At 38.7% G+C, this 23,460-nt stretch overlaps 3 protein-coding genes across 3 annotated transcripts; 2 read left to right on the top strand and 1 right to left on the bottom strand.

Moving 5' to 3' along the window:
- Positions 1-2,393: 2,393 nt before the first annotated feature.
- On the top strand, positions 2,394-11,859 carry memo1 (mediator of cell motility 1). Its single transcript, XM_023278041.3, has 9 exons — positions 2,394-2,889; positions 4,337-4,418; positions 4,519-4,587; positions 4,759-4,871; positions 5,419-5,530; positions 5,929-6,071; positions 6,221-6,297; positions 7,140-7,244; positions 8,668-11,859. The coding sequence occupies exons 1-9, from the start codon at positions 2,829-2,831 to the stop codon at positions 8,797-8,799; spliced, it is 894 nt and encodes a 297-aa protein (XP_023133809.1). The 5' UTR covers positions 2,394-2,828; the 3' UTR covers positions 8,800-11,859.
- Positions 11,860-12,006: 147 nt separating this feature from the next.
- Positions 12,007-21,508, top strand: srd5a2b (steroid-5-alpha-reductase, alpha polypeptide 2b). Its single transcript, XM_023278020.3, has 5 exons — positions 12,007-18,466; positions 19,132-19,295; positions 19,399-19,500; positions 19,583-19,733; positions 19,854-21,508. The coding sequence occupies exons 1-5, from the start codon at positions 18,192-18,194 to the stop codon at positions 19,918-19,920; spliced, it is 759 nt and encodes a 252-aa protein (XP_023133788.1). The 5' UTR covers positions 12,007-18,191; the 3' UTR covers positions 19,921-21,508.
- mkks (MKKS centrosomal shuttling protein) lies at positions 18,803-23,354 on the bottom strand. Its single transcript, XM_023278018.3, has 4 exons — positions 22,181-23,354; positions 21,650-21,831; positions 20,943-21,053; positions 18,803-20,836 (listed from the first exon to the last, which is right to left on the bottom strand). Exons 1-4 carry the CDS (start codon positions 23,160-23,162, stop codon positions 20,408-20,410), a joined length of 1,704 nt encoding a protein of 567 aa, XP_023133786.2. The 5' UTR covers positions 23,163-23,354; the 3' UTR covers positions 18,803-20,407.
- Between the last annotated feature and the right edge of the window lie 106 nt (positions 23,355-23,460).

Here is a 23,460-nt window from a genome sequence, read left to right as displayed (position 1 = left end):
TAATTAAATGTTTTGCATTTTTAAAAAATGTTTAATATTCATGTTCAATTTCATTTTTTAAATGTTTAATTATGGAAAATATTTTATCTGTAATTTTTAATATTTGTATTTTAAAAATTTTGTTTAATTTCATAATGACATGTATTGTATGTTGTTGAATTATCTAATTCAATATTTTGTCTGTTTAATAGAGTTAAACATTAAATACAAATAAATTATATGTACATATACCACCTTTTAATGTTTAGTTTTCTTTTTAAATGCTTCATTGTATTTTCTGTTTAATTCTTATTTGAAGTTTTATTGTCTTTATGATGTAATTTTCTAATTAAACATTTAATTTTTTAATTAAATGTTTTGTCTTTTTAAGGGTTTAATAATCTGATTAAATGTTTTGCATTTTTAAAAATGTTTAACATTCTTCTTGTTTAATTGTATTTTTTAAATGTTTAATGATGGAAAATACTTTATCTGTAATTTCCAATATTTGTATTTTAAAAATTTTGTTTAATTTCATAATGACATGTATTGTATCTTGTTGAATTATCTCATTCAATATTTTGTCTGTTTAATAGAGTTAAACATTAAATTACATTAAATTATATTAAACAGACAAAATATTGAATGAGATAATTCAACAAGATACAATACATGTCATTATGAAATTAAACAAAATTTTTAAAATACAAATATTGGAAATTACAGATAAAGTATTTTCCATCATTAAACATTTAAAAAATACAATTAAACAAGAAGAATGTTAAACATTTTTAAAAATGCAAAACATTTAATCAGATTATTAAACCCTTAAAAAGACAAAACATGGACGCCCATATAGCTCAACGGGCTAAGCGGGTGACCTATGTACAGGAGCTGGTCCCCGACGCAGCGTCCCGGGTTCGAGTCCCGCTAGTGGCCCTTTGCTGCAAGTCTTCCCCCGACTCTTCTCCCCCGTTTCCTGTCTGTCTCTCACTACACCTATCCAATAAAAAGACAAAACATTTAATTAAAAAATTAAATGTTTAATTAGAAAATTATATCTTAAAGACAATAAAAGTTCAAATAGGAATTAAACAGAAAATACAATGAAGGATTTAAAAAGAAAAACATTAAAAGGTGGTAAAACATTTAAAAAGAAAAACCTTAAAGATTTAATCGAAACATTAACAGACTGTCTGAAGGTTCAAACTAACAGAGAACTACTCAAGAACTTTTAAGATTTCAGTCCTCAGACTGTGTGAAGGTTCAAACTAACAGAGAACTACTCAAGAACTTTTAAGATTTCAGTCCTCAGACTGTGTGAAGGTTCAAACTAACGGAGAAGTACTCAGGAACTTAGAAGATATCAGTCCTTGGACTGTCTGGAAGTTCAGTCTAACAGAGAACTGCTGTGGGACTTAGAAATTTTCAGCCCTCAGACTGTGTGAAAGCTCAGGTCCTGAGGACTCGGGAGGTCTGGAGGCTTTGAAAGTCTTGGAACTGAGGGTTCAACCCTCCAGCACAAAGGCTAAAGTCCAACCTCCTGAGAAAAACGATCGAGTCGAGACTCAAGTTAAAAAAAACTCAAAAATGGCAAAAAAAAAAAAAAGATGATAAATGCACAAAAAAAAAAAAAAAAAAGTATCGCGCGCAGCTTAGAGGGAACAGTGGTCCCAAAACTGTTGATAAATTATTTCTCAATAAAACCTCATAACCAGTTACATAAGCACACCCTCTTTACTGACCTCTTTACCAATAAACCCCAAGACATACTTTGCCAAAATCCATAATAATCCATAAAATCTTTATTTGCACCAGCCCCATGTGAAAATGACATCAGTCTGTATTTGTAGAGCATCTCATGAATGTAGCAGCACCGTTTAAATGTTTCATAACACAGAATATAAGCAAAGAGTATATAGGGATACAGACAAACATGGGAAATAAGAAACGTGCTCTTCAATAGTTATTGTCATTATTATTACTAGTAATATTATTTTTGTGTCCACTTCAACCCATACAATCATCTAGTGTAGTCACACGAATGTGTGCATGGCGAATCAAATCCAAAACAATCCATGAACCAACGACCACGTCTTGATTGCACTTCATATTATTGACCACTAGATTTCCTACTCGAGCACTGTGTGTCATTGAGGCCTCGAGTAATGAACCATGTTTTGAATGAAGTGTCGAAGCTTCAACAAAGCCTCGATCAGCCATCACTATTGACAGCCCCACAACACCTTCACCACACAGTACCCGCTCACCTGACGGACAGAGCAATGTCATAATCAAACAATCATTTTAGTAACGGCTACGCCTCCTGTCGTTTTTCACCAATAATATCATTGTTGGTCAATCAAACAGCCAATCAGGATGCTCTACGTCACTCATAACAGTTTGAGACACGCCCCTTACCTGGCTCGGCAGACAAACCAGTAATCCTCAGATTCCCGACAGTGACAACGCTCGATTTTTAACGCTAGCTTTTAGTATTGGTCTTCTAGGTGTTCGATATTGGCACATTTCAAACATTTTGTAATTTGTACTTTTCCAAAATTTACATGATAATATCGCCAGACTGTCTAACAAACTGACGTTAGCTCCGCTCCCCGGCTAACTTATCAACCGGTAACAGCAGCAGGGCCAGCTGACGGTACACTGAGCTTGTTAGCCTGCTAGCTCCACAGTCTCTCCAGCCCAACTGCCCTTTGTCTTTTCAAGCAACTTAGCTAGCAAGTGTTGGTTCTTGTCTCGGTAATCTAACGCCGGATTTTTGCTGTTTCGTTTTATTTTTTCGCCTGACAAGAGTTAAGTAAACCAAGATAGGCGGCTTGGGAACCAAGATGTCGAACCGAGTGGTGTGCAGAGAAGCCAGTCACGCCGGGAGCTGGTACTCCGCTTCGGGTAACTGTCAACACAGTCCGTGTTAGCACGCTGCATGCTAGCTGTGGCTGTTGTTGTTTGTGTCATAGCGGTGTGTTTAATTGGATTTAGTGGGCTTTTATTCTGCATAAGCTCCACTTATCAAAGGATCATAACTGGTGTCTCACTGGCTTCGATTACAGACGATGATATGCAGCGGTAAAGTTGTAGCACTTATCCAGCTGATGAAAAAAGTCGGCTAGCTAACATTTAACTGTTATCGACTACCTCGACTCTGTTATCCCATTTGGTGCATGGTTGATTAATCAGCACTTCGTTGTCGGGTGTCCAATGGAAGTGTTTCTGAACAAACAGGCATCTACTGCTCAGCATTTTTTCTGACAAGCTATCAACTCAGTCAAAGCTAACTTGGCTAATATTGCAGAACTTCCTGGCCTACATGCTATCTGGCTAGCTGCACTAGACATTTCCCGGAGCAGTCTGTCTGTATTATTGTTGTGGTCTTGTTGGTCTGTGACCCTGACAGGCTTATGTTTATGTGCTGAAGTCCTCCCTGCCATGAAACAAAGGACTGGGTAGGGCAGGGCAGAAAATTGAAGGTTCATGTTGCTCCCCTTCCCCCATTTTACAGGCAGTACGCTGGTTTGTTTTTATTGAACCCCGCAAGGCTGCTTGTTTATCCCTTATTAGCCTGCTTTACTGCATTGTTACTAACCGTTATTATCGACAGGACATATACGATGGTTTGGCTCTATATAAACCCTACAGACATTTATGTTGCATGGAAACCACAAGCCACATACGCTGAGCTAACAGAAATTTACTATGATTCCGATGTCCTTGTTAGTTATTACAAAACAATTAACAGTAGTTATTCAAACTGTCAGTCAGCTACAGTTAGTGCATTTCATGCTGACTTAAGTTTAACACCTTTTCGTTAAACACTAACATGGGTAGTTTGTACTGTAATGCAGGCAGTACATTCCCGTGTTGTCCATCGTGTTTCCAGGTCAAGCAAATTTAAAACTAGGAGTAATTTGTTGTTTGAGGCAGATCAGAACACAGTATGATTGGCTTAAGGTTTACAGCAAAAGATTAAGGGTTTCACCCATTGGGGCTAGCTTATAAACAATTGTCAAGAACTTTGTAAGGTGTAATGGGAATTTCCATATAGAATACGGGATGACTCATTCTAGTTTACTTCCATTTTTCACCTCCCAAAAAAATACACACCCTACCCAATGACAAGGCTAAATTAATTATTGTCTGATTTGTCTGGATTTCACACCCTGGGCATTACTGTTTCTCTCACACACTGATGTCAGTCACTTGCCTTGATCTTTGTGATCTAGACTTGTAGCTTACCTGTGTCTGTCAAACTCTGTTTTAAACGATTTCTATTATCCTCATTTTTCCAGTGAAACTGACTGAAATAAAATACTTGTCAAATGTCTTTCTACCATTTCAGGATCCCAGCTGAATGCACAACTAGAAGGCTGGCTGTCTCAAGCACAGTCCACGATCAGACCTGCTAGAGCCATCATTGCGCCGTAAGCACACTTTGACAAATGGAAGAAAATTAAGCTCTGAGTATGTTACATGGTGTCCGTGATGCCATGTCAGTCTAATCTGATGTATATTTGTTTGCAGCCATGCTGGATATACCTACTGTGGTGCTTGTGCAGCACATGCCTACAAGCAGGTTGATCCCTCTATTACGTGAGTCATTCTGTTTTCTATTGCAGTTTTAAGAAAATGTATGTTGTGACGGTTTCTTAATTCCGCTCCTCTGACAGAATGAACAGATATTCATGTAGATAGCACAATGCAGTGCTTGTGATGTATCTTCTGTGATCAGGGTGCGTGAGATTAAGTGTTGTTGCCCTTCAGTCGTAGGGTGTTCATCCTGGGACCTTCACACCATGTGCCCCTCTCCCGCTGTGCCCTGTCGCCCGCAGACGTCTATAGAACACCCCTCTATGACCTGAGAATCGACCAGAAGGGTATTCACTGTTTTCACTCATGACATTGCCATTCCTACTTTATTTAACACATATGTGTGTTTGTTTCTCAATCTCACATGTTAACTGCCACCTGGTAAATATTTAAGAAAGTATTTGAAGGATGTGCATGTGAAGGAGTAACATAGCCACAGTTTGGACTGCATTTAAGGTTTGTCCGCAGTAGAATGTTGTGCATGTTTCATACCAAGTTGAAAATGAAACACCTTTTCTCAGCTCTTCTGAATTATTGCACTAAACAAGCATTGAACTATGTCTGAGCCTTTCCTCATTATGATTATTGTAGTCTGGCTTGAATAGAGCTCTATTATACAGATACAAAGCAATCTTGGAAGGTGATAAACTTTCAGTCACATTCCAGGGAGCAAACATCTTCCCAACTCTTTGGTTAAAGACTTCCTCAGTGCTTAGGTTTTGCTCAACCAGGCACTGATCAGAACTCCCCATTTAAATAAGTGTACAGCTCCAAAAATGACTTAATCAATAGGCATGGTTATGCACAAATTAAAATGAAACCTCTCTTTTACAGTTTATGCTGACCTCTGGAAAACTGGGTTGTTTGAGAGGATGAGTCTGCAGACAGATGAAGATGAGCACAGTATTGAAATGCACTTGCCTTACACTGCTAAAGCCATGGAGAGGTAATGCACAAAGGAATCACATTTACTGAACTAAAGAATCAACACTGTGCACTTTCAGAAGAAACTGTCTCACTGAATAAGGCTGTTATTGACACACAAGAAGACAGGGCAAAAGCTCTTTTGTTTTCTTTCTTCTTTTCTTTGCCTTTCTGTAAATACCATAAACCAGAATCACACTGGTGCCAGGGACACATGGAAAGTGTGATATGCATAATTGATACCGCCTTCTGTTAGGTTGGCTGGAATCAAAAGGATTTTTTTGGTTCCATTGATCCGGTAGTAAAAATGAACTGTGCACATTAAGTTAGTACATGTCATGTGTACAGGTTAAACTAAAACCTGCACATAGAGTATAAATATTAAACTCAGGTTGTTAATCCAGTAATCTGATGTTGCAGCCACAAAGATGAGTTTAGCATCGTTCCTGTGCTCGTGGGCGCCCTGAGTGAGTCTAAGGAACAGGAATATGGGAAGCTGCTCAGCAAGTACCTGGCAGATCCATCCAACCTTTTCATCATCTCATCTGACTTCTGCCACTGGGGTGGGTGACTCCAAATAGAAACACTGAAAATGTCATTCGTTCTTTGAGGTTATTCTGATAATTAAATGTAGTTTGTAATAGCAGGATAATTTGTTCTAAATGTAGTAATTGTGACATGACTGAATCCAACTGTTGTTTCTCTTTTGAAGGTCAACGGTTTCGCTACACATACTACGATGAATCTCAAGGGGAGATCTACAGGTCTATCGAACATCTTGATAGAATGGTAACCACTGAGATATATTTGACTCAAGTGTGACGTCATTTGTGGGATAACAAATGTGAAGCATGTTATCTTCCATCACAGGCACAATTGCTATGGTAATGAAGTAAGTATAGGACATACAATGAATGGGAACCATAATAATTAGTGGTTATAAATGCCATGAATTTTTGAATGTCCTTATTTGGACTATTTGAATGCATACACACACAGATAAATGTGTTTCAAGAAGTTAAAAACAGGGATTTTTCTTATGTTTTTCAGGAACATGTTTTTTTATGATAAAGCTTTTTTTAAAAAAAAAAAAAAAACATTCTCTGCGTATAGAAATTGCTGCTATTTGAAAAAAGCGAAAATGTCCTAAATAATCACATTATTTAGTATATATCAAAGCTAAACAGAATTTTTCTTTAAAACAAGTCTTGACAGCAAATGATAACATGAGAAGTACAGTGTATATACTATAGAATAGAAAAGCATTTTCCAAATGTTTTATAGTGAAAATTAATTTCGATGCAATAGACAATTTTCACAGCAGATGTGTCATAACAAGAAAAGCACAGCTACATTAATGATGGCTGTGTTCCACTTAGGGGAGGACCTGCTGTTGTACATGCTGGTTCACTGTCACAGCTTACTGGGACACTTAATGGAACTGTGCCATCATTAATGTTTTTAATTCCCCATGCTCTTCCTGCTGTGACAAGCAAAATTGCCTGCTGTGAAAAAATCTATTCATCTCAAAAAATAACCTGCCTATAAATAACAATAGTTTGTACTTTTAGGATATGAGGGCACATTAGGGTTTTGTGACTTCTGTTCAATTCTTTTCTCTGCTTATGCAGGGGATGGGTATTATAGAGCAGCTGGATCCCATGTCTTTCACCAATTACTTGAAGAAGTACCGCAACACCATCTGTGGACGCCACCCGATTGGAGTGCTGCTAAATGTAAGTACCATAGAAGAAAAGCATCGCCAGATCTCTCAGTATTTCACCTTGTGTAGAGATTTTGATGGTTGGCCATTTGACTGTTCACTAAGTATCCCCAGTTACCTGTCTGTGCCTCGTCCAACTTAGAGATGAGAGATAAGGCTTTACTGATCCCCTTTTATTATGTCTATATGTGTATAAAATAGCACTACAGAAGTAAGATTAAAAAAATAAGGATGAGTAGCGTGATATCGATACAAATAAATAGACCTGTTCCCACTTACCATATAGAATTCTAAATTAGTTGGTCTTTGGGCCATGATTTCAGACAGATGTCAACAACAGCAGCTTCTTATTTTTAAGCAGATGAACATGATGATTTGGCAGGCAGGAATATTATGCACTGACTTGTTTTAATTAAGAACCCTGTACAGGGGTTCTTATCCTAAATCATTGATTCTGAGGATCGTTCTTTGAGTGTTGAACTAGTTAGCTCTAATCTAAACTATGATAAGGAGAACTGTTTTTTGTTTTTAATATAACATGTATCCACACAAACTGATACAGCTGGTTAATGACAGTCTTTTGGACCTTTCAAGTAATGCTTCGTAACTGCAGAAAGTATTAAACTAATTAGCCAGACATGCAAATAATTGCAGCATACATTAAAAGCAGACAAAGGCAGTCTTACACTCATTCCTTATGCTTGTACATTCTAGCAGGTTTGGACTTGAAAGCTGGTGAGAATCTGTGGTACTTTTATTAAACATTCACTGTAAATGTTGAGTTTGAGTTTTGATAAACTTTCCTGTGTGGCAAGATTCTGAACTTCTGTTCTCAAAAACTACTTAAAATTCAGTTAACTCACTTACAGTGAGCCTAAGCACAAAGTCCTTGATTGCTTGGTCCAGTGACAGCTCCAATAATGAATATTCAAACAATATGTCTATGTTCTCCAAGGTGTTGAAAGGAGAAGACAGCTTAGATGTGTGCAATTTTTACAGCTGAACCTGCGCTGCTGCCTTATATGGGTAATTTAATTAGGAATACGTTGTACTTGTGTTAATGGACATTTATTTGGTTAATCTGGCACGAGAGTAAACAGCTCAGTCTTTTCTTGTTGACATTATGCAGCATTTGAATGCCTGAAACGTTAGAGAAATAAAGAATTATGGCCAGTCAGAGTCTTGTGAATAGATTTCTCTTCTGCACCACAGATGTTCTGAACATGACTCCAAAACTGAGGTTCATACTGAACCATGAGTTTTGTGCAGCACTACAGTCCTAATACTTGCTGCTTCTGGTAGACAGTCAATTGACTTTCAAGAACAGTAGAAAAGAGAAGTATACCTCCTTAAATGAGACATTCTATCCTTATTGCCTGTCTTTGTGTGATACTTGCTCTAAATTGGTGACTTAAGTGGTTGTTACTGTTTTGCAGGCTGTGGCTGAGCTGAGAAAGTCTGGTTTAGAAATGAACTTCTCTTTCCTGAACTACGCCCAATCAAGTCAGTGCAGGAACTGGCAGGACAGCTCCGTGAGTTATGCTGCTGGGGCGCTCATCGTCCATTGAGGTCAACTTTTGCGGGGGCCACTGCAGTGCCGCCACCCTGCCCTTACTATCTATCGCCATAACCTGACCCAGACACCCTCCCTCTCACCCCACCCCCAGTTACACCCACTATTTGCAGGAAGGACCTAGACACTCAAAGCCAATACCGTCTTCTTTCTCTGTCTCTCCCTCAGCCCTCCTCCACCTTTCTCCACACCTCCTCTCAGTTTGAAGTGTGTCTCAGAGCTTTTGGTTGAAACATTTTGCTTGAAGTGCAGTTTTGAGATGATGTGGGAGCAAATGGTCAGAGGAGATTGGCAGAGTGTGTAGTATTTTGGCTTGGAGTAAGCATTGAGAGGGGGAAACCTTATTTGGGTTTTTGCAAGGACTGTAGTTGTCCTCTTAGTCCCGTTTTGTTTTCCTTACGAAACGAAGGATTTCAGTTGTGTTATTGCAATCTTTAAATTTGGACTCGATCTGTTCTCTTGTAATTTGCCGCAGAAAAGGAATTCAAATAAAACTGCAGATGCTAATGGAGGACATTCAAATGTTGCCAGATGAACATGACATGAGTGTTTTGACTGCTTCAACAATTTAAACTTTGAAAACAGTGTCATAGGTAATTACTACCATTGCTCAACATATGTTGTAGTTGCTAACAAAGGGCTGCACTCGACAAAGTTCACTAACCCCCTACTGTACAAAACCAAAAACATTATTATTATCATCGTAGTTTATTAAATATAATATTTTATTCATATTTTATTCCTTTTCTTTTTCCTTTTTTAGTTAGATTTTTTATTAGATGTGGTAGTATTTACTCAGTTAGTTTGTAGATTTGAACAAAAAGCAGCGTTGTCACTTAAGCTCGAAAGCCATCAATGGTTTGCCCAATAAATTAGTGTGTGCAACACTGCTCCTGGATTCCAATGTTTTTTTAGGGCCAGACTGCAATTGTGGGGCTACAGAAATGTAATTGAATTTGGATATTGTGTACATGACTCCAATGCAGATACCTCTAGTATTTGTTTACACTGCCACCTCGAATCTTTGTAGTCATTGAATAGGGCTACGTTCACTCTAATTTGTGTTACATTTTAAAAACTTCTAACTCTTAGCTAGAGTTACACCTAGTGTTAAAACTGCTCAAGTGTTTTAGGACCCCTAAGATGGAGTGTTTTGCAAATGCTGCTAAACCCCTTTTTATTTTTTTCATGGTGTTTTAGTCAGGACAGACAGAAACCATGGCTTCTGCAAACGATGATGCAGATGCCCATGATTGCCTTCTGATCGGGTTTTTATTACTCCCTTTGTGTCCTATCCTAATTCCACATGCTGCTATAATGAGGCCATTTTCCAGAAGAAATCATCAATATCAGGCTTGACTATTGGTAGTCAATTCAAAATACATCAATTCCAGACGTTGCTGATGTTGTATGTGCTAGCTGCTCTCGTGCAATAGTTATCTGAATTTTATTGTGCTACGAGTGCACACATACAGAGTAAGCAAGCTATTATTCAAGTGATTTGTGACAACTCCCTCATCCACCAAATACCCAATGTATAAAATTGTTCTCAGACATTTTCCAGCGTATTGATGGAGCTAAAACACTTGTTTTGAAGGAGACGGATTGAACTTAAAGCACCTGTTAGTGTGGACGTAGCCTTGGAGCCTCTGTTACAATTTCTTTCTTTTTTCTTTCTTTCTTTTTTGCTAGATTTTAAAATGTCTTTTGTTTTACATTCAGTTCTGTAGGTGGCAAAGCGGTAAAGGCTGAGATGATCTGCTTAAATTACATGAACTGTTACTATATATCTGTGCATTAGGTAGTAATTTACAGCTCTTTATGTTTTGACTAAAGAATGCCAAAAGTTATTGGGAAAACTGAAGCTTTTGTTCATACATTTGGTTTCCAGGTCTGAGTTACTCTTAAGACAATAGGAGTATTAATTAGACAAGTTTATTGTCGAAGAAATAAATGATTAAGCTTGATTAATAACTTCAACACAGAGGCATAATGCTTCTCTGTAAGGTTTAACAATCGACCCAGAAAAGCGACAGCTGATGCTTCCTGCTGTATTTTGGATTTATTGGATGAATCTGAAAGAAACATGAACATTTGCATAATGAAATGCCAGGAACGAGGATCACAGTTACTAACAAAAGAAATGGTTGCTGCCGAAAATACTCCTCTTCCAACGTTTGCATAGATGAGCCAACTGCGTACAGAAGCTGAATGCAAAAACTCCAAGGTTCTTAGTAGCAGTGTAGACTTTCAATGACCATGTGATAATAGGCAGCTCACAGTGTCCGCTGTCTTTTCATTTCAGATTTCAGTGTCATTTATCTCTGACTGACTTTTGCTGTTGAAGTCAAGTATTCCCATTTAAATAATGCAGCCCTCTTACATCAGTCCCTCCCTCTTGGCACCATAAGAGGCGCCGCACTTAGCATTAAGCTATAATATCCAGTTGTATCAAGCGGGTGCAGACGGAGAGATGTATCCCAAGACTCACTTGACCTCTAAGGCTAATTTAAGGGAAACTAGACAAGCATGACACACTGTGCTATTGTGCCTTTTATCACTGTTGCACATATACATATAAAGCGTATTCTCACTTTTAGTCTTATTTTAGAATATGTACTTCGGTTTTTCTGTTTTTTCCCCGTGTACCTTACCCAACATTGTCTCCAGCTCGCCCAACACACCAGGAGTGTACGACTTGTCCCCCTCATCTGTTGGTCTAAAATGGCACCAACTGTTATCTCCTTTCTCCAGCAGGGAGTGGTGTTCTGTTTTCTCCAAATCACCTCATTCCTGTAGAGAGAGACAAAGGCTAAACCTCAACACTGTTCATGTTTTTTGTTAATGGATATTTGTTTGTCTTGAAATGGTTTTTGTATTATTTTCTTGGTTAGAGAATTGGAACTTACGCCTCACAAACCTAAAATATACTACTTAACTGCTCCCTTAATGGAGTTTTTTTGATCTCAGGTTCCACTGACAAAGCATCCCAAAAGGCTCTTCAGATAAGGCTGAGGATTCATGTTACAAATTAAGTAAAATGTACTGAAAAGCATGTCTGCTCTGGTGTCTTGTTCTTCTCATATTTACAATCTCACAGAAAGCTATTCATCTGCATTTCAGCGTTTAATCATACTGAACACGTTTGTTCCTCCAAGTGAATTAGTAGCATCTTATTTACAGCACTGCAGCAGTGTTTGGTTTTAAACACTGTAATTTTCAACTCGGTTTACCAGACATCAAACATGTATGGTAGCAAATTCACAGTGTAGTGCTGAAGATGCTGTGAAGGTAGGCATCCTGGGTAAAATAAATATCAGCTGTGTTTGTCCAGTCAGTTTACCCTGCAGACATTAAGCTTACTATCAACAGCAGAGGAAGCCAGGTGGCTGGAAGAATATATTATGAGGCACACACTATTCACGCATTTCAGAAACTAAAAACTGTCAGCATGGATAGTATTGTATATAGGGCTGAACAGTTAACTGATCTGAAGCTGCAGTTTGACACAGTGTGACCGGAATATTACAAAAGCTGTAGATCAGGATATGTGAGGTGTGGCTAGAAAATAATGAGATTAATACTTCAATTCTATTTAATTCAAACAGACTGAAACCTCAAGGGCTGTTCATTCTTGTTCGTTGATCTATGTATGCTACGTGGTTCAGACATGCACACTGTGTTGACTGACGTCTCGCTATTTAATAGGCACACCTCGTACATTTCGCAGTGTGACTAAACTGCTGTGCCAATGGTTTTAACAATTTTATGCTGTCCTCCTTCTGTGACAGTCATACGCCATAAAAAGATGATGAATGGTTCATGTGGCAATGCTCCATCACATGTTTTAAATCTGTGAAACTGAATATTGAACTGAGGCATGATTTTTAAATAATGATTCTACAAATCCAATTGCAAATAGTGATTTTAATCCAGTTCGTTCAGCCCTAATTCTCTATATGTAGTCCTGTAATAAATCCTACCTTCGTAAAGAATGTAATGCTCACTTTTTGTGAAAATCCTTTTAGGGAGTTATTTGACTCAACTTGTTCATTGGAAAGGTTTGTTGAATTTGTTGAATTTTATCAACTGACTAAAACTGGTTTAACAGAGTTGAATAGAAGTTCTGAGGATCTGAAGTCAGAGACTGAAAGTTCCATCTTAGGCTGGTCGACTTTAAATCCCTCATTCATTTCTACAGTCAACCTATGGAATCCAACGTCACCAACCCTCATAAATGTCATCAGAAATGAAAAATGAAGGAGATAATTTTCTTTCTCTTAATATTTGAAACTGTTTCTGTTCTTGAAATTATCCAACATAGTTGTCAAGTAATTTCTCAAAGCCTCGAGCTCAAACTTTCCTCAGATATGGCTATGATTGAGTGTTTTCAAGCTGTGTGTCATTTCAAGAGCTCAAGAGACTTACACAATGATGGAAAAAAGTACAAAAATGACTGCAAAAGCTGGCAAAAAATCAATGCCATTTTACCTCAGTTAAATTTTAAAATAATTATATTCACAACAGAACAGAGTAAAACTGCAATTTTTTTTGTTATCAGTAGTTACATGATTAAGTTGAAGAGGTCCTAAGTACTTGCATAATGCCCATCTGCCACACTTACATGATTAAGGACGGGCTAAATAACATGAAATTCAATCAGCACTTCTCTAAAACAATTTCAAAAGAAACTGAACATCACAACCTTAATGAAAGTAGGATTTACTGCAAGGCAGTTTAACTACACTTTTATTTTTTGCAAGGTGAATGTAATAGAAGAGTAGCTGATGGTTGTTATTGCCTCATAAATGTGGCCCACTTTATTGCGACCATATCTGCCCATTTAAAATTTGTGACTACTGACTTCAAATTCCAACCTTTACCAACAGAAAATACAGACGGCTAACAAAATAATTAAAAAACTTGAACCCTTGCTCACTTGATTAAAGATATTTGGTGTCTCTTATGCTGCTGGGGGCATTTTGCTGATATGGTTTGAGCCCACTTGTCCCATTAGAGGAAGGGTGACTGAAAATCAATACAAAATTGTTCTGTGCGATCACCTTTGTCCCTACAATAAGACATTTTTATCCTGATGGAAGTGGTCTCTTCCAGTGTCCCCATCCAAACGGGTCAATGAAGGGTTTGATGAGTATGGAAATGATGTGAGGGCTGCTCAGTGGTGTAGTGGTTAGCACTTTCGCCTTGCAGCAAGAAGGTCCCTGGTTCGCGTCCCGGCTTTCCCGGGATCTTTCTGCATGGAGTTTGCATGTTCTCCCTGTGCATGCGTGGGTTTTCTCCAGGTACTCCGGCTTCCTCCCACAGTCCAAAAATATGCTGAGGTTAATTGATTACTCTAAATTGCCCGTAGGTGTGAATGTGTGAGTGCTTGTTTGTCTCTGTATGTAGCCCTGTGACAGACTGGTGACCTGTCTAGGGTGTCCCCTGCCTTCGCCTGAGTCAGCTGGGATAGGCTCCGGCACCCCCCCGTGACCCTAGTGAGGAATAAGCGGTGTATAGATAATGGATGGATGGATGGATGGAAATGATGTGAATCATTTGCCATGGCTTTCACCATCACCAGATCTAAACCAAACTGAACAGCTATTAGAGATTTTGGACCGACATGTTAGACAGTGCTCTCCAGCATTGTTATCAAAACACCAAATGTGGGAATCAATGTCAAAAAGCAGTGGCGGAAAACGATGACCCAGCATCTTACTAAGACATTTTATGTTGCTTTTCCCTTTAGTTTATCACCTGTCTGTTTGTACTTTATGTATACTATAGCTGACACTTGATCAATGATTCTATACTGCAGTAAATGTGGCTGCATAACTACAGTTTTTGTAGTTAAGTTGCACTTGTTAATTTAGGGCCACCACCTCAGTTTACTGAGAAAATTATCATTTTAGACTAAGTCTCAAAGAGACTTTGATTTAAAATGAAGCTGATCAGTCTGTTATCTGAAAGTTTTAAGTGCTGATTTCATTGACATCCAGTTCCCCAAAGAAATACATGATAGAACCAACAATAATTATACACAAACATTTATTAACTAATACCAGAAACAAACTATAAACAACAACAGACAGTACATAAATGAATGAATGAATAAATGCAGATAAATTATTAACTGTGATCATCACTGGAAGCTCTTGGCAGAAAGGTGATGAATTTAGAATCACTCTGGAATTGGAAAACCAATTGTAATTTGTAAATTCACCCGTTAAGCAGAAGAAAAATGATATTTTGCTTAGCCTTTGTAGTAGTGAGAGGAATGTCGCTGCAGCATGTGTAGTTGTGATGATCTGCTGGATGAGTTGGTTCAGGAACGCACAGACAAAAAGGCGCTTTGGCAGGTTTGCGTTGCAAAAATGTGCCAAAGTAAAAACAGTAAGAGTCAAAGCTCATAGTTAAACAGAAAATATTTACGCTGTTATAGTATTGAAGTTAACTTAAGTAGTCCAACTTTAAGTAAACACAGGAAAACAAAGCCCTAGTTCAAAGTTGAGCCATTCGTTTCTTTAAGCCATCATAAAAACCCAGTTTTAAGCCACGTCTTATTTTAAGTTTTAATGAAAAAGCCCGTATCAAAAAGCATTTTTCCTCTGAGTTGCTCAGTTGTCCTGCTGCATTCCACTGACTTTCCTCTATCTGGAAAGCTTTGGAGCCAAATTCAAATCAGCATCTAGCCAGTCGTGGATGTGTTGCTACCAAGGTGTGATGTTGAGCTTCACTGTCCAGGAGAGGTCAGAGGCTAAATACCTTTAGAAGTTACTTTTAGTTCATTTCTTAAACATACAAATCCAGCTGTTAAATATCTATGATGATCACAGATCTAAAATACCACTGAATAGAAGACTAGGACCAAACATAATATGTTTATCTCTATGATTCCTAAGATAATAATAAAAGGTATGAACATAATCATAAACTGACAGATTGTAGACTTTAGGCTACACGTAAGTAAATTTATAATATAGCCAGAACACAAGCATATGTATTTATTAATAAGAAAATAAGACAGAGGAAGTATATATGCTTAGAGTAAAAAGTCTCTCTCTGCCTTTATGGCTGTGGTCTGTGACAGAGAGAAGGGAGGTGTTTGTGTCATGTGTGCTTCTCCACAAACACTTCAGATTCCTGGTCCTCATCAACCTGTAATCAGAGACTGAGTCCTGATCGTCACTCCGGTGCTGCTGCAGTTCCTTAATGTTCTGATTTAAACTGTTCAGTTCATAGCAAATTCTGTGTGTTAGGTAGGGAGATCAGAAGGTCACCATGAAGAATGCAAATCCTCTCCTTCAGAGGTGTGATTTTCCTCACAGTTGACACTTTATGCCCCCTGTCAGATTCTGGTGGAGGTAGGAGGCATCCTGTTGTCTCCAAGACAGCTGTTAGTAAACATCTGATCAACTGGTGTTCCATTTGGATGTGAGTTGTGGGTTAGCTGTCTTCTGAAAGGGTTTCTTACTAAATTTACAGCTTTGGGAAAGAGATATCTGAATTCTCTGCGTGTTGCTCTGGAATGTTCTGCTCCTCAGTCTGTTACAATACAATAAGACCACCCAACTACTTCTGTTCTCTAAATATTCTCATCTGCCTTCGGTTCCCAGTCTCAAAGCATCAGATTCTGGCAGGAGGCTTCATAGTACAAGAAAAATCCAAACTAGCATCTTATGTTAAAGACTAATTGGATAAATGTATGTCCAACAGCACTAATTCAACTGTTAAATAGATAATCACAACTTTCAAAAAGGCAGAGTCTCTGTGATATTCATTGTGAGATCATTACATAAACATCTACAGTCATGGAAAAAAATGTTAGCCCACCCTTGTTTTCTTCAGTTTCTTGTACATTTTAATGCCTGGTACCACTAAAGGCATATTACCTGAAGAATACAATGAACACGACATAAAATGCAGCTGATTACATAATACTTTATGTCCTATTTGACATGCTCAAGTTTAATTGTATTCCCATGGTATATAAGAGGCCATTTCATGTCATCAGCAGCACTGCACATGCAAAGGCCTAGAGTGGTTTCCTGTTTAGATTCAAGCCGTAGCACAACTCAGAAGTTGTCAGCTCTCACATAATACCTAAAACAAAGAATTATATGAAGCTATAAAGGCAACTCTCTTGGCACTGCTGGAAATTGAAGTTGTTTCAGTATGGGTGGAACAAGGCAAATGCAATTGTGTGAAGGGGGAATGAACCAGGTCATGTACAGGGCTACTCTTGAAAACAGTCTTCTTCCATCAGCTGGAAAACTCTGCCTCCAATGAATGGATTTTCCGACAAGACAATGGCCCCTGGCCACACGGCAAGGTCAGTTAAAACCTGGATGGAGAACCAGAACATTGGAACCATGCCTTGGCCTGCTCAATCACCAGATCTAAATCTAATTGAAACTCTGTAGAAAATCATCAAATGCAAAATGGAGAACCACAAGCCCAAAAACAAAGCAAATTTGTTTAAATTTTTGCAACAGGAATGGGCTGCTGTGACAGCAGAACAATGTCAGAAGCTCGTGGAGAGAATGCCAAGATGCATGGCTGCAGTCATCAAAAACAATAGTTATGCAATCAAGATCTAACTCCTGTGTGTATCATGTGACTAAAACAGACAGAAAAGAAAACATGGAATGCCTAAAAGCACTGTTTCTGGCAGTACAATGCCATAGCTATCGATGAAAGAACTTGAGTGATTTTGGTTATTATCAAGAAAACCGTGGAAAATGGCTCGATATTAGCTCTTAAGTTAAACACTTATGAGCTATTTTTGTTGTTATCATTATATTTGTCCAAAAAAATCTACCTTTAGTTGTACCAGGCATTAAAATGAACAAGAAATTGAAGAAAACAAGAGTGGTCTAATAATTTTTTCCATGACTGTATATATCAAGCAAACTTTATTCTTGATCGATGTTCTTTAATATGTTGTTTTGTGTCTGTAGTGCGTCTTGACAAGGAAGAGCTCAGATCAAGAAGAACAGGTTTTTTTTTTTTTGTGGTTATCATACCTACTTTTTGGTCAGCCTTTTCTATGCAAATTTACTTTCACGTTTTTCACACAATTTTTGTATGGACAAATGATGCCACATAACTTCAGATAACTAGACTTGTGTGTGTCTGCAAACATGATGGAACTGTACCCATTCAATGTCAGTGCTTGTATTCTAAGTTGGAAAAGGTATTCCTGTGAGAATTACTCCTAGCATTGTTTGTATCCAAGATGTGAAAAAGGGAATGCTCTCATGTTTCAGCAGGCTGACACACCTCTCTTATTTCAGCCACAGTCTGGTTATGAGTACGTAGCTTCACATGCGCTTTAGATTTGTTTAGAGGAGGAAATTGGTACTGGAGGCTCAGACCTGCAGGATGCATTGCTACGAAAACTTGATCAACTATCTCAGCTGTGGGATGATCCTAACGGGACTGGGACACCTAGTGCTTCACAAGACGACACAGACCTCCTATGGACGCCATATGGGACCTTCTCCTCCTGCTAGGACAGTACCTGCTAGATTGGCCTGGTTCCTCCAGGAGATGCCAGCTCTTCTAATCCCCCTGTTTCTAATTTTCACCTCGCAAAATTCCTCCAGTATGGGGAAATACCTGCTGCTCGGAACCTTTTGCTTGCACTACTTTCAGAGGTAAAAGCAGAGACAGTCTGGTTTGGGCTATGTGATGTGTATGTGAAGGAGAGTGTGAAAATGCATGTATGACAGAGTCAGAATGAAATTTTCAGCAGGGTGATTTTTTTTTAGATCTGAGTAACAAGTTCACTTATTTCTGATTACATAATGAAGTTGACTTGTTTGATTAATACTTGCTTATCCTGTCTGGAACACAGGGAACATCAAAAGTAAATTTACACAATGGGTGCACTGTGAACTAAATTAATCATTATGGATGTAATTGCATTTATTACAAGAGTATTCTCTTCATATTGGTTTATTATATAACTGTTCTAATAATAAAACAGGACACAAGCTAACAGATGTTTTTAATTAAAATTCCTGAGTAGAGCAAAAATGATTGACACAATCCGTCTTTAATAATAATAGTTTTACCACTGGACCTTTTAGCTACAAGATGTAAAATATGCGTTGGACACTATGTGTAAGCAAGAGTCAAATTTTAAGATGGAGGGATTACAAAAAGAGCTTTGCAAAGGAGATTTACTGCTGCAGAAATCTGGAGGTTAAGACACTGTGCTGAATGCCTGATGTGTCCCCTTGGTTGTAAAACACAACTGTGCATGAACCAGCACTGATTTTCCCACACCCTGTATCTACTATTTCTTCACTGATCATAGGACATTTGTCTATTCACCCCGGACCAGAGGAAGGCCTTTCCCACTGGGTGTGATGGTGGCAGGAGGTTTGATCTGTTCTCTGAATGGTTTCCTGCAGGGATGCTACCTGCTGCATTGTGCCCAGTTTGACCATGAATGGTCAGCTGATTACCGCTACAAGACTGGCAAGTGCAATGTTTATTCTTTGTTCAAAAAACACTCAGTCTTAAAATACGATTGACTTTAAAAAAAAAAAAAAAACAGTATACAAGTAAAATTTTCTTCTAGGTTTACTGCTGTTTTACACTGGAATGGCCATCAACATACACAGCGACTGTATTCTGCGCAACTTGAGGAAACCAAATGAAATAGTTTACAAGATTCCTACCGGTAAGAAACATGCATTTCACTAGAGTGACGTCTTATTCACCCTGTGCTTGTAGTGACTTGTGGTATTCTAACTCTCCTGCAGGAGGCTTGTTTGAATATGTGTCTGGTGCCAACTATTTAGGAGAGATAGTGGAATGGTTTGGATATGCTGTAGCCACCTGGTCCCTTCCAACACTCTCATTTGCTATGTTCAGCCTCTGTTTTATTGGACCAAGAGCCTACTACCATCACAGGTGCCTAAGATATTAATAAAAGTGAAGGAAACGGTATAATAATACTCATATTTCAAACTGCTGCTGTTACCAAGTGACATTTCTGAGATATAGCTGCCATCTTCTGCTCCTCTGTTACAGGTTTTATCAAGAGAAATTCAAAGACTACCCAAAGTTTCGAAAAGCTTTGATTCCATTCATCTTCTGAGAGAAAAAGCACCTGCTAGCCATCCTGTTTGGGGAGACAATAATTGAAGCAACAGCAGAAGAGGAGCACTGGCATCTGCACGCCTGTTGTATTGTTAAACAGAAATTACAGTAATTTTACTGCACAAAAATCTCTTTGATTTCTCTTCTAGTCAGACTTCATTGTACAAAACCATCAAAACGCTTTTTTTATGTACAGCATCTCTTAAAAAATATGAACAGAAAGGCACTGCAGCAGGAACATCTCCTTGGATTTTCAGATTAGGCATGTGGAATGTTATGGATTGCATGTATAACATATGAATATATATGAAGAATATGGAATTTTTTAGAAATATTACTGACAAAATATTAATTCATAAGACCACATTAGACATTGTCACTCACTCTATAAACTGAATTATTCCTTTCTAAATAACAGTGTTCAGTCTTCATTTTGATCACTACAAACCAGCATCCCATAGACTAAAGGTAAAATATCTATTTTCCTAATTCACATCTTGAATTATATATCTCACATCTAGTGCAAGATTTGCTGTTTCTGTAGCAACTTGTAATGCACTAAGTGTAGCCGTGAAGGAGTCCAACACACGTGGCTGCACAGGAGAGTCTCCAACCAGGGCGACAGGAGAGAACTCTGTGTATTTAGTGTCTAGAAAAATCCACCTTCTACTTGGGCTACTTTCCACCAGTCCACAGCCACAGAAGCCCAAGCTGTCCTCCATGTGTTCTTCCAGGACATCTGCAGGTAGAGTCCAGTGGTGAGCATGAGTCAGATCGACTAAAGAGTTCCCACCGTCGTGCTGCAGCGCTCTGGCCACGGACTCCAGAGACTGACAAAATACCTCGACACCAAGAAGGTATTCTGTCTGAGAGCACCCCAATACTGATGCTGTCTCTGGTGCTTCATTCTTGCTCTAAGATGAAAACATGGCATAATGAAGACATGTAATCACGTGATCACTGTGAAGATCTATGAAATCAATAAAATTAACTAGTTAAACAGTAAATATTTGATCTCACCTTGTGTCTAACATAAGCAGCTAAGTGGGTCTCAGTACATCCACCTCCAAGTAAGGCAGATGGTTCCCGTAGGGTGAGCCTCAACACATGTTCTGTCTTCTGGCAGACCACCTTTACACATGAACACATAAGGACACAACATTAGTTCATTTATCACGTTCACCTCTCATTAGTGGATATCACAGGATGATTTCTGTAGGTAAAAGTAAAAGGTAATTGTATGTATTTTAAAAATGGATATCTGATATAGATGCTTTGTTAAAAGTGCTGTAGAGAAAGTTAAATCTCTCTCCTGTGAAACACCAAAACTATTTTACATCTGCCCAAATGTCTTTACATTAGTGGTGTCATGATATACCAGTATTCACGATAACTGTGATATTAAGTAATAACACACATCGGAAATAATCCAATGCACAGAACTGTTTGGTTGATATTTGTAATATAAAGAACACACGGTACAATTATGATTACAGACTCTCTCTCTCCACCTTCCTCCACTCGTATTTCGAATGGAATTGATTTGCCAAGAGACGAAATCCACAATAAACACAATTAAAAACCAATCTAAGTGATAACATTTATTTTCTTTACTGTTACTGTGAATTCCTTTGACCATGACAAATGTTTAGTAAAAATCTGACATCATGGCAGCTCTTCTCTCTATCCATCTATCTTTAACCCTCTCCAACATCCACTTATCTTACCTTCAGCTCACTTAACATCGTCTCATTCCTGTGGCAGAGGATCAAAGTGCAGATCACTGACTCCCCAAGAGGTTGTAAATGCAGCATTGTCTTGGAACCAAACTGCTTCATGCTGAGCTCCCTCACCTTTCCGTACGCCTTGGATGGGATTTTGGTGTGTAATGTCGCCACGGGTTGAGCACCTATTTTGTCAAAGTACACACAAAACAAGACCTTAGTTACAGAGCAGAGTAATTAGGATGTAACAGTATATTCTGTCTGGACAGTAGACACTATCTTTTACATTGGAGGAATTGGCTTGTTCAGTGTTTCCTTGACTGAAGCTACTGTTTACCATGTGTATATTGAATGAAAGACTTGTTTTTCTTAGTGTAGTAGATATTCAATGATACATGTAATAATCATATGGGTGTGATAACTTGACTAGAATTAAAACTTGACTGAAAACTAGAGTTAAAATATACTGAAAATCCCGATATGAGTTTGCAGTGATAACTCTGCAAACAGGTCCATACCTACATTAGGACCTACCTGTCAGCTGAATAAGAGGCTCCATGATAGTGATCCCCACTCTCTCGACCACTATGATGCCATGGCTCCTCAGGTATTCCTGTAAGACTGGATGCACCACCTTCTGGCATACAAAGAGCTTCACCTCATCTTTAACCACCTGTTTGCCAAGCTCCAGAAGCTGATCCAGGATCTGTGACTCTGTGTCCACACCTGCATGCACCTCTATCATCCCATCTCCCAGATCAGAAAGGTCCCCGGCAAGAGATGCACCAAAAAGCACCATTTGGATTGGATTTGACAGATGGTCAAACTTGTTGAGGCATAATCCATCAGGAATGTCCACTAATAAACCTGGAAACACTGCAGAGGTCAGCACAGAGTAGCCCTCAACACAGACAGTCACTGTTTTGCCAAGGCTGACTGTGCCTGGGCTGTTACAGGGAACAGTCAGCAGAAAAGCTTGCACAGCCAGCTTGCTGATGTGAAGTGCCTCTGGCTCTGTCAGCACACATGCTGGTTTGCTGGAGATAATACTGCGAGCTAGTGTGATCAGGTTGTGGCTGCTGCAGAAGTCGAGCTTCACTTTACATCCACAGTCTTCTTGTTGAAGGTAACTGGAGCACAGAGCCAGCAAGTGTTTGTTCACTCTGATAGACACATTCTCTCTGAGACCAGACCGCTTTGCTTGCTCAATAAGAGCCAAGCAAAAAATGGCAGCAAACAAACCACAGTCACTGAAGCGGGAGACGTGGTTGAGAATGGAGGTTTTTATCAGATTGATGAAAGGCTGAGAGGATGAAATAGCTGGAAGGAGAACCGAGGAGGATGAGGTGGTTACAACGTGTCCTCCAATGTTGTTATGAACTTGTTTCAGTCTAGCTGTGGGACCAAAACAAGACTTCAGAAGCTGTCTCAGCAAATTAAGCTTGTTAGAAATGTCTGTGTTGTCCAGTGGTCGATCCGTGCAAAGAGATGGAGATTTCTTGACAAGTCGAGACATCACTAAAACTACATTTTCTCCAAACACTTGCGATGCAGCTTCACTTTAGGACCCGATGTCGACAAACTAAGACTGCTGAAGTTGATCAGATTTTTAAATGGCAACAGTGAGACACGTTCTAAACGACACTGGCGTCAATTTAGACGGAAAGTTAAGCGGAATTAGATCGATAACGTTCCTTTGCTGCTTGAAAGCGCCTTTGGTGGCTTCGACTCGAATGATGATACTTATTGCATTGCCTGTTCAAATATAATCTATTTTGGATGTAGCGTTTTTCTCGAATGTTATCAAAACTATA

Source organism: Amphiprion ocellaris, chromosome 16 (assembly GCF_022539595.1).
Source record: "Amphiprion ocellaris isolate individual 3 ecotype Okinawa chromosome 16, ASM2253959v1, whole genome shotgun sequence".
In the NCBI taxonomy this organism is placed as follows: domain Eukaryota; kingdom Metazoa; phylum Chordata; class Actinopteri; family Pomacentridae; genus Amphiprion; species Amphiprion ocellaris.
Note: the sequence above shows the minus strand (reverse complement) of the source record. Positions and strands in the feature narration are given on the sequence as shown.

Coding starts and splice junctions, on each gene's coding strand:
- memo1 (XM_023278041.3), top strand. CDS start 2,829: ATGTCGAACCGAGTGGTGTGCAGAGAAGCCAGTCACGCCGGGAGCTGG. Junction 4,872..5,418: donor CCTGAGAATCGACCAGAAGG/GTATTCACTGTT, acceptor TCTCTTTTACAG/TTTATGCTGACCTCTGGAAA. Junction 5,531..5,928: donor ACTGCTAAAGCCATGGAGAG/GTAATGCACAAA, acceptor CTGATGTTGCAG/CCACAAAGATGAGTTTAGCA.
- srd5a2b (XM_023278020.3), top strand. CDS start 18,192: ATGCATTGCTACGAAAACTTGATCAACTATCTCAGCTGTGGGATGATC. Junction 18,467..19,131: donor TGCTTGCACTACTTTCAGAG/GTAAAAGCAGAG, acceptor CACTGATCATAG/GACATTTGTCTATTCACCCC. Junction 19,296..19,398: donor TGATTACCGCTACAAGACTG/GCAAGTGCAATG, acceptor ATTTTCTTCTAG/GTTTACTGCTGTTTTACACT.
- mkks (XM_023278018.3), bottom strand. CDS start 23,162: ATGTCTCGACTTGTCAAGAAATCTCCATCTCTTTGCACGGATCGACCA. Junction 21,832..22,180: donor GCCTCTTATTCAGCTGACAG/GTAGGTCCTAAT, acceptor TTGACAAAATAG/GTGCTCAACCCGTGGCGACA. Junction 21,054..21,649: donor CGATGTTAAGTGAGCTGAAG/GTAAGATAAGTG, acceptor TCATGTGTAAAG/GTGGTCTGCCAGAAGACAGA.